The 11,465-nt window shown below is 40.9% G+C and overlaps 1 protein-coding gene across 1 annotated transcript in view; it reads left to right on the top strand.

Moving 5' to 3' along the window:
• Positions 1 to 416: 416 nt before the first annotated feature.
• Positions 417 to 11,465, top strand: part of col18a1a (collagen type XVIII alpha 1 chain a) — a 39,276-nt gene continuing 28,227 nt past the window's right edge. The window contains exons 1-2 of the mRNA XM_053329209.1: positions 417 to 774; positions 9,961 to 10,502. Of these exons, the coding sequence (XP_053185184.1) occupies positions 417 to 774; positions 9,961 to 10,502 (900 nt within the window). The remainder of the gene's footprint in view (positions 775 to 9,960; positions 10,503 to 11,465) is intronic.

Below are 11,465 nucleotides of genomic sequence, written 5' to 3'. Positions count from 1 at the left end.
CTTTTTAACAAAAAGACTGAGTCAAGGGGAACAAATTGCCCCTCTCTGTAAAACACTGAAAGCATCAGTATTGTACACTGAAAAGCAAGGCTGCCGTAATTCTAAAGTATCAGTCAGCAGGAGAGATCGCTTTTCACTGCTGTGACAAAAGGAGAAGGAGGAGGAAGGAGGAGTTAGGAGAGGAAATATTGCCAGGGCAGCCAATACGGAGCACACCTCCTCCTGCTCTCCCCCTTTACTCTTTTGAATGGGGCACTCTCTTCACTTTTCCTCTATGCCTGGTGGAGTGTGTGTGGAGGCAGAGCTGGAGGAAAGTGTGTTATCAGGAGTGTAGTGTCTCTGTGGACATGTCATAGTTCACTCTGGGAGCCTGAGCAAGCTGGTGGACTTGGTCAAGACTTGACATTGCGCCAAAGATGAGGATCCAGTTTGGAGTTTTGTTTTTTTTTACCCTGTGGGTGGTCTACTGTGATGCTTGGTTCTGGTCTAGTAGTGGGACTGCTACCACTACTTTGGCTCCATCAGTGGAACATGAGGGGTCTGGTAGTGCAGGTAGTGGAGAACTGCCATCAGACAATATTGGAGCTGAGATCATTGATGAAGGACATGGGCCCCATAAAGCTGCACAGACTTGGGATGGGCCTACTGACGCTCCTCGACTGACCGCTCCAGTACCTACAAGGCAACTACAGAATCAACGTACATCAGAAAGGGGCAGAGCAGAGATTCGGTCTCACACACGTAAACCTGGTAATAGCACATCTTCATTAGAGGGTATGGGTTCTGGAGAATTTGATCATTCGGGTTTTACAGGAAATCTATCGGAACTTGGATCTGGGCTTGAGTCTGAATCATCAGCATCAGGCAGTGGGTCAGGTCTTTGGTCTGGATTTAGAGAGCCTGATCAGGCCTTAACAACTAGCCAGACAGTGGCACCCACCCAAATTGGCCACATTTTATATGCAACACAAACACCACTTAGTGAGCAAGAACCTAGCCAAACCACCTCAGCTAGTCAGACAGAAATATTGCAATCTCCATTTGGCGTAGAATCCCCACAATGTTTGTTTGTAGATATTGCTCTTCCTTTTTGCTCCTCTGCATTTGGGGAGAGTTTTGCTGTTCCCAATTACCTCAACCAGACCAGTGTGGAAGAAGTCCAGGTACTCCTGAATGAATGGGCTTGGCTGTTGAGGTCACATTGCCACCATAGTTTGGAGTGGTTTTTCTGTCTTCTCTTGGTACCAAAGTGTGGTTCTCTGGCCCCGCCGTTGTTGCCTTGCCGGAGTTTCTGCGAAGTCTTGCGGGACAGTTGCTGGACACTCCTGGATGAGGGACGCCTCCCTTTGGAGTGCCACACTCTACCAGATGAGGAGGATGATGGGTATCAGTGCTTGTCAGTTAGTAACCAGAAAGGTAATCACTGGTTCGAATGAATCCTAATTTTTTGTCATTCATTCTGAACCAGTTTTCAAAATCCCTACTCCCCAGTTTGTCTGGTGTTTCCACCCAAAACCCAAAACCCAATACCTGATACCCCCACCCAATATCCCTACCCTATAAAATGAATTTTATCCCAGTCAGCACAGAGTATAAGTAAGATTAACAATGTCTTGGTTCCTGTTCACGGCAAAGGTATTAAGATAAAAACTTAGCATGTTTCGTGTTTCACAGTCATTTTGTTAAAAGGAAGTTCAGGCTACAATATAACAAGCATGATGCCAGCAATCCTTCAGTGTGTAACTTTGTTGCATGTATTTGTTTCCCTTGTCCTTTGGATCACATGTGACTTACTACTTGAAGGTCATTAAAACACACACACACACACACACACACACACACACACACACACATGCACATACAAACACACACAGAGCATGCTTTATGGTCCATTAGCAAATCCACTAAAGATGGTTATTTTCTTTTGGAAGTTGGACATTTAAAGGAGAACATTTTGCACAGATAGACATGACCTGACACAGCATCAACAGACATGCTGGCCAAAGTGAAATTTGAACTAAGTGTATTTCTGTCTCCTAGTTTAAGACTTTCAACTACTAAACAACAGCGTTCCTAAATGCAGATTCTAGTAACATAAGAAATACAAAACAGCATAAAGTAAAAAAAAAAAAAGTTCTATTGCTATTTGTAACTTAAAAAAAAAAAGTTTTATAAAGAATAGCACATATAACATTTTGTGTAACAATGAGTTTACTGTTTATATGATCTTTAATATGTTTTCATAGAACAGAAGTTGTGCATGAAATGGATATTTGAAGAATTGCATGTCTCTTTTGACAACGAGTAGCTTGCAGGCAGCTTGATGTGCAACCAGGATTCGACAGTGTTGGTTGTCATGCATGGGAAGCCGTCATGTTTGCATCAGTGCTTTTCTTTAGGATGTCAATTTGTACAACTGTGTAAGTTTGAAACATATCTGACAGCCTGCAAGTTGGTGCACTCACAGGTAACATATTTTAACATGTGAAAATGTAAAGGGTGAAAGGAATTAATTACTGTTCATGGTACTTATTTCTGTCTGATCTGGAATGATGATCATAATCAAGATTGTTTAGTTTGGTACAGTTAAATGGCTTTGATCTCATGTGCCTGTAATTACTGTGTCAAAAGATTTTGATTCAAAGAATATGGCACGTGAAATACCAGAACAAGGCAATAGTAGAGCTAAAGTGTTATATACATTTCACTATGGTGATAAAAACTCTATTGAACTGATAGTCATATGTGTGTATCTGAGTATCCTCTCCAGGGCTTAAACCAGCCAGTAAACTGCATGTCCGTGGTGACTAAAACAATGATGGAGAGGATGACTCAGATGTTTGTTGCCATTAGTGAGAGCTGATTCACGTGAGAACATCCTGTATATTGAGTTCTGCATCAAACACTCTGGTATGAGAAAAAAAAAATCTGTTTCCGTGAGGATGCTGTGCCTAAAATTATTAATGGCTATAGAGTGTAATCCCTGTTACTGGGCTACTGACGTGCCCTTCACTGCCAGTTCATATCATTGAGAGTTCAAGACTCTTGTCTTTTTACAGCTTCACTATCTTTCTGACAGCTTGCTCCACTGACAGGCATGAGTGGACATCATGTCTCTGGTTCCAATACTAAGTGACAGACCAGGGCCCAAATAGATTTATATTGGTTTGAAATGTTTTAACTCTGTATTCTTTGGCCTGCAAGGCGATGGTGTGGTTTTCTACTTGTGAAGTGTTTGGATTGTGGTTCATATGGTGTCTTGTAGTCAAAGAATGTTAGCTTTTCTAGCCCTTATTGTATAGGATTATGTGGCAAAGCTCACTTTTTTTAAATTGCTGACATTGACACAGATATAAGTAAAATATATGTGTTAGGGAAACCTCAACAAAGATCAAGATAACTGTAGAAGGTTCTAGACAGATTAGTCCTGACATTGCGGATAGACAGGACTCAGGCAATTTAAACCATATGACCTTGTTGCCATCTTTTCACCCTGAGGGCAACTTTTATAGGCTCTCCAGTAGCTGGTTAAGCACCAAGGCATGTGTGTTGGATATTGCCTGTAAGAGAAGTCTCAAGTTATAACTGGAGTATTTTGAGTTACTGTACTGTAAATCACTCTTGACTAGACAGAAAGCCGCTGCAATCAAGACCATCGGGTATCGTTCATTTAAATCCTGCTGATGGACATTGCTCATTAGATGGATTGTTTACAATGGTTGAGATGGGCAATGAGGCGGAGTAGATTTAATTTAATGGTGTTGGGTTTGTTTAATCTCTGTAAGGACTTCTTAGATTCTTGATTTATATCCTCTGCACAAAAGCTGCAAGAGAAGTAGTTGCTTTAGATTGAAATAAAAGCTGCTTATAATCATTTTAATTTCAAGTGGTTCCTATTAGAGTGAACATGCAAATGCTTTTATTTCACTACAGAAGGCTGTGTTTGTATTGGCACAGTTTTCAAAGCGGTCAACAGGTTGGTTGTCTTTGGCTTTAAGTTGATTGAGGACGCACATAAATGATGCAATGTGCCATAAAACCACGTTATTTCTCTGTTTATTAGCCTTTATTCTGAGCTGTTTCCCACTGCGTCTACCCACTAACGACTCCTTTGACCTCTCGGATTCACTGATCAGAGCCCCTACTATGCAGTGTCTGGGAAGCTTCAGACACTTTTCACTATCTGCGGCTCTGTTAGCTTAACGTGTGGGAGGAGGCCATTCTCATTTTGCTTTGGGCCTTAAAACCAGCCCACTCCTACATCATTTAACTATGACCTGTCATACAAGAATGTCTCATGATATATATAATTCATCTTTCTTTTGGTTTTAGCTTCTTTTGGTCGAATTTTGAGGCCATTATCATAAGGGCAACAAACACAATCACTAAGGTATTTGAATGTAGCCACTAGATGTGTGTATATGTGGGAGCTTACTGTGGGAAGATTGCAGAGATATCAGTGTATGCTTTGAAACTTTGTAAGAAATCTGTCAGATGTGAGCCTTTTACTACAGGGGGGCTACCCATGTGGTAAGACAGGATTGTTAGGGCACAAAAGCCCTTTTAATGTTTTTCCATGGTTACCGGCCTCTTGCTTGAAAGATGAGCAGTCATTCATATCAGGGTCTAGAGGTCAGGTGTAATTAATTTTGTTATTGATGGTAAAACTGTTTCCTGTCTGATAAACTCCATTACTCTCTGTCTTGTTAAGCTATTAATTGAAATTAAAAGAAATACTGTCCCTGGCCAACATTGTGGTGGTCTAAAAAGATGAAAAGGATGCTTTCATGTTAATGTATACAATACTCCTATCTGGAGGTCTGTGTACATTTGGTCTGTTTTGGGGCTTGTACATGTACACTGCACCCTTTTGGTGGTCTGACACTGATTTGTAGCACTGTGGTTCCATTGAGCCAGGATTGATATTGTATCTCATGACAGAAAGGCCCAAAGCTGGCTCCAGTTATGTGTGCTCCTTGCCAGAGAATCATTTTGAGTTGGCTCTCGGGAGGGTTCCAATTATGGGCACAGGGTAGTCCGACTTCTTTGCTGCCAGAAACTCATTGCCCCCTCCGGTTTGTATTGCAATAGTACAAAATGTGAACTGTGGTGAAGCAATGTTGTAAAAGCAGTAGGGTGGATAATGGCCACATGGTCAGCTTTTTGGTTGTTTGTATTTTTTACATTAAAGAAAGGAAAGGCAAAACCACCAAAGTAAGAGTGGTATGTGAAACGGTGACAATTTACTCTAGTCTTTCAAAAAAATCTGTGTTTGAACTGGAGTGGTGCTGTATCAGCATTTTGAAGTTCTAAACCTATTTATACCTGTGTGATTATCATCAGTACTATTTTCTCTCAGAGTTCTGAAAAGACATATTTATGAAGCTGGCAGTATGTGCCAAGAGGTTTGTTTAAGCCCTGCGTGTTGCCTTTTAAAAGTTCTTTACTCACAGGTAGAGAACTCGGTAGACAGCTTGAACAGTATCATATTACGTCTTCCTCAAATGTAAAGTGCACAGCTTGTGGTAGACCCATCTTCCTTTTTGTGGTTTGAGAATTATAACCCAGTGTTCAGGGCGAGCCAACATGAAATCTCCTTCCTGCACTGTGATGTGGTTTTCAGTTTAATATCTTTTTTCCGACTATTCTGCATCATCAGGTGAAAGTTGGCTCGTAAAGGTTTGCAGTGAAAAGCCCCATTTATGTGTGCTGTTGATACCCTGATATTAAAAACATCCTGTGTTCACTTAGTAGTTAAGACCTGGTTTTACCTACAAAGCCTTTAGAGAATATTTACATATATATTACATTATATTTATGGAAAATGAACAAAAAAGTCCCACAAATATTCCATAAAGTTATTTTGGCACCAGATCTCCCTTCACAACATACAGTATAGTGCACCTGTTTGTTACTATTATAGCGATGTTTACATTCTCTGCATTACCCATTACCCCATGCACATTTATAGATGACATGCATTTGTCACATTTGTGCCACACTGGCACCGATTAAAGTTTTATGCATTACAAATAACTATTTTTAACCCAGACATACATTGAAGCCACAAGATCAAACAGTGCTTAAACATGCAGAAAGCAAACACAACACCCATATCATGTGACTAAATTTAATTTACTTCACTTTCTGATCAGTTAGCTGATAAGCAGCATTGACATGCTCATGCTCCAAATGCTTTAAAATAGAAGACTTTTTTTCCCCCTTTTACAATCATAGAATTGTCATTTTCATGTTTCCAGAGGTGAAGTCTGACCTGCCATACGTAGTGTCACACCACTGACCAGCGTTTTGCAGACTAAGGGAAGGGATTATTGCTCTTGTCAGCAGGCCTCAAGGGATGTTTTAAATGGTGATGGAGCATCAATGTTTTCTGGGACTGTCCAGATGTTCAGATGTTTTCCCATGCGTTATACACGATCCTGAACACTTCCCAGTTCCCATAGCTCTGTATATACAGTCTCACACTGTATATACAGCTTTATCAACAGGGTATTCCAAGCTCTGGTATCCCATACAGGAATGTTAGGAAATGAAAGAAGAACTGCGCTCCTAGTCAGTAAGTGGTTTTCTTGACAAGACAAACTAGCACCATAAACCCCGGACCGCTCCATTCATCAACTGTCCTTTTCTATGCCTGATTGGCCTCGGAGCTGTCATCGGTTGACAAAGGCTATTTGAAAACCCCAAAGTGAGATTGCAATTAAAATGCTAATGGTGAACTCTTTGTATACCCAACAATTTTTGATCACTGAGAGGGAATGACTGGTTGTCCCTTTGCTCACAATGCGAGCACATTGAACGGGCTTCGGCAAAAGCATTCCTTTGCAAGAGTAAAACCTTTTCATCTGCTTTGGATCTGGTAATAAAATTGCTATTATCTGTTGCTTCAAACTTCCTTTTTTCTTTACTTTCATCTGGCACTATTCCACAAGGATACCTCTTAACATATAAAGTCAATTTTAATAGTTTTCAATCATGGGCTGGTCAACATTTTTCCTCTGTAGTAAGGTTTTTTTTGGTAAATTTTGAACATGGACCAAAGAGTGCACATCTGTTCGTGTGAGTGATGAGTAATGGGTGAGGTGTTTCACTGATGAGGGGTTTGGGAAGCATCGACCCTGCACACACGTTTCAAGACATCTGATATTCTAATGCATTTCCCAAACGAGCAGCAGACATCCTTGCTGTTCCTTTGGTAAACGCATCAGAAAATCTAATGTCTGAATTGTAGGAGAGAGATGAGATGATGATGATGATGATGATGTGGAGAGAGGACATAGAGGGACTCAGCCCTCAGAGGAATGCTGCATGCTGAGGGACAAGCAGCTCTGTTTGAGAGATGCGCCTCACGTATCAGCCCATCACAGACTTTGAAGTTTAATCTGCACACAAATTAAATATTTTTCATGATCAGCTGCCGACATACGCTTAACAAATCGCACGTTTATTTCAGATGGGGGAGATTGTCAATCACAGCAAGTAGAGACATTTTTTTCAGCGCATACGTCACTTGGAGTAAAATCATTATCATTGCTTTTCATTGCAGACATAGTTACCATACATATTCAGGTTATATATAGTGTGTCTGCTTCAAAGATTGCTCACATGTCAGCTATGGCACCCGTAGCAGGAGTATTACAAATTAAAATGGTGTGCTTTTCCACATGATGGATTTCACCATTACTACAACGTTTAGCCTTTTCAACCCTCCTCTGCCTGAGATCGTCTACATAGAAGGCAGCCAGGTTCAGACATGTGAACACAGGCCCAGTGAAGAGACCCTTAAGGTTTCTCATTCTGACTTTATCAGAGTAAACATCTGGTTGGCTTGGTGCAAATGACAGTTCATTGTTAGCTACCATCCAAACAACAGTCATGGATACAGTTTATATTAGGTGTTGCGAACCTGGGACTGTCATTTCATGATTAACATTTTCTTGTCTAGGTAGAAAATGTCTGTTTTTATGCTGAGGTCTTGAAATTGAGAGAGGGGTTATTATGGTTTTATTAAGAAACATGTAAGAGCAGTAATTTTGTCTCTTTATAAATATTTACAGATATCCAGCTCCCCACCCTCTTTTTTGAAAATATATTTCAAGGTGGTATTTTGAGAACTTTTTAACACTTGGATCACTTACCAACTAATGTGCTCTTCCAAATGTATCTAGTATCTTTGGCAAGTCTGTATTTAAATGGATGAATCCTCTGAAATGTCAGTCCCATTTGCACGAACAGGAACTGCATAATTAACACTGGAACATATTTTCATTGCTGTCCTGCTAACAGCTTGACTGGGTTCTCTGTTAGTTCAGATTCAAAAGGAAACATCTTTAGTTCTCAGGCGGCACGCAGAATATTCAGACTCGTGCTTATGGTCGGACAGCGGAAAGCGGGACCCTGGGTTCAGCTGAACACCTCGTGTGTTTAAGCTTTCAACAAAGCCAACAGCCGACCCCGCTGATCTCCGGCGCTCATGGCAGTGGGGAGGCTTTGAACTGACCAATAGAGCTTGAACATTAGTCAACAGGTGGTAAGCCAAAGCATTCCTTCAAAGAACTAGAAGTTACGTCAAGTGTTCTCCCAAAACAGTGATTTTTTTTGTGTGTGTGTGTGATTTCCTTGTAACATGAAGACACATCACTGCTGATCAAAGTGCAAAGGTTTAGTCTGGAGCTTGATGCCAGTAAAACAAAAACAGTGAAACGTCTTCAGCGAGTATGTCAATACATCACTCTTTGTGTGTTCCTTGTATTTCCTAAACGCCTTCAGTTATTATGCTCTGAGTCACCCGGGGCGACGGAAGAGTGAGCAGAGATATGCAGGAAGCCCAGCTGTTGGTCCCTGTGTGCCCTGCAGCAGTGGAGCAGTGACATTTAGCAGATGTGATACAAGTCACAAGAGTTTTGCTTTCTTTCTTTTTTTCTTTTTTTTAGTGTCTTCAGGAATGTTATCCATAATTATCCATCTCTACCCGATTCTGTGCAAAAATAAATTGATGAGTGTTGAAGATGTGGAACAAGAGTCACAGTTTCTAAAGACATGATTTTAAAGTAAAGTACTATAGGTGTAAATAAATGCACGTTTCCTGAGATACATGAGCTCTTTAGTCAAGTTGGTGATCACAGTCAAAGACAAACACGTGGTGACTTTAGTACTGCAGGTTTCATCTTGATTTGCCTCAGACCCTTCTATCATTAGATTTAATGATAAGTCTTAAATCTTTTTTAGGTTCTACATGTGTCAGTTTTTCTTGACACATATAGACTCATATTTACATCTAAAGTTGTCCTGGTTCAACTATTGTATTAAATTACTCTTTCAGCCCTAACAATTCATATGGCTTAAAGAAATCGCTGGCTGTTAATATGCTTCATTTTTTGTGGTCATTATTCAAAATTTACATTTAAATTCTCCTTACCTCCCCTCAGGTGTTGTCTTTGGAATGTAAGCGTTACAGCGTCTGCTCAAGAGATCTACTTTCCTTAGTCTCACATGACCTGTCCTTTAGCCTTTTTGGGGAAGTCAGAGTTTCTGGTAGATTTAACAACCCATTCCATATTTTGACCTAGAAGTCATAAAAAAAGCTTGTTTGTTTAAGATCCCTTGAGCCTCTTCGCTAATGCTTCTTAAAAAAAAAGCTCAGGAGTTATGTTAACTTTTCCTTTTTATGAAATGTTTTTTTTTTTTTTTTTTTACATTACTTTAGAAAGAGGGGACACATTGATCTTTCCTTTAGCAAAGGCTCAAAATACCGCAGTCTTATGCTAATGACAGCTGTTGTTCCTGCATCTACTGTATCAGACACAATCACATCAAGTCAACCATACAGCCTAACAGAGTCTGGTCTAACATCATACCCTGCCATGCTGCCCTACCCTTTAACCTGCGGTTTATTTAATGCATACTGCGGTCTCACATCCTGTTTCTCTTCCTCTGTAGAAGAGAGTGGAGTCTCCCTGCTGCAGCTCATTGGGGAACCTCCTCCAAATGAGATCACCCGAATCAACGGACCAGACAACAGCCCCGCCTACGTCTTCGGCCCCGATGCCAACACGGGCCAGCTGGCTCGCGCCCACCTGCCGAGCCCATTCTACCGAGACTTTGCCCTCATCTTCAACCTGAAACCCACCTCAAATAAGGGAGGTGTCATCTTCTCTGTCACAGATGCGGCACAGCAGATCATGTATGTGGGTGTTAAACTGTCAGCCGTACAGGGCGGCAACCAGAATGTCATCTTGTACTACACAGAGCCCGACTCGCAGCAGTCGTACGAGGGGGCCAGGTTCCTCGTGCCCTCGTTGAAGGATACCTGGACTCGTTTTGCCATCGCTGTGAGGGACGACAAGGTGATGTTCTACCTCAACTGCGACACAGACCCTCAGGTGGTGCGTATAGAGAGGTCGCCGGATGAGATGGAGCTGGAGGCCGGCGCTGGGGTCTTTGTCGGGCAAGCTGGAGGGGCCGATCCTGAGAAGTTCCTGGTGTGTATACAATATTCAAGCCCCCCAAAAAATCAATTTAATAAAGAAAGTTATACCTTATTTATTGTGAAAGCTTCCATAGTAGATCAAGAAATACATAGGATCCTTTTCCATTAAATCTTAGACTGACTAAGAATGGGTTAAAACTACTTTTTCTTACAATCAACATTAACCATGATGAAGTCAGGTCTGCTGCGGCTGTGATGCTGTTTTGATTTCCATCGTCAGGCATGTGAAACATTGCAGCTGAATAACTCTCTTCTGATTTGATTGCTCAAATTGGCCTACTTGAAACCATAATATAAATGTCTACATCACCTCATCATCATCCTCTCGAGGGCAGTCTGCAAATGATAATTGGAGGAACTCGCAGCAGGGATGTTATTAACGTCTGTCATTTGACCGCTGTAAATCCCAGCAGTTGACCCAAACAACTGTTGACCTTAGCCGTTAAAGGGTTATAGTTGTTCACCCATGGCTACCCGCAGAAAACATGTAACCACAGGCACACGGTCAGTGAGAAATGTTCACTCTGGTTATGTGCATGATGATAATTATTTTAAAGCTTAAATCATTGACTGAATTTGTTGAACACAAATCAAGCAAAAGGCCAAAAGCATGATATTATGTGTAAACCTTTAAACAATTTGTGTTGAGGGAAAAATAACATTTACCTAACTTAGTTTTGCTTGATTGTTTTATATCCTGGTAATTCACTCAGAAACCGCAATGGGAACTAACTTTTTGAATTGTGTAGCAACAGATAGACGACTACAGATAAGAATAGATGTTATTGCGTTTGAAGTGACATCTGATAAAACAAACAAGGTCCCTTGGGATTCAAAGCTATGTTTAATTCATGCAAATAGAAAAATAACATATTTCTGAGACTTTTACAGCCGTAGAGAGAAGCTCTTTAGTCACGTTTAATACATAGCTGGCTTTAATCGGAGGCGACCTTGT

This window comes from Scomber japonicus, chromosome 11, assembly GCF_027409825.1.
Source record: "Scomber japonicus isolate fScoJap1 chromosome 11, fScoJap1.pri, whole genome shotgun sequence".
NCBI classification, from domain to species: domain Eukaryota; kingdom Metazoa; phylum Chordata; class Actinopteri; order Scombriformes; family Scombridae; genus Scomber; species Scomber japonicus.
This window is presented reverse-complemented; position numbering and strand designations above follow the sequence as displayed.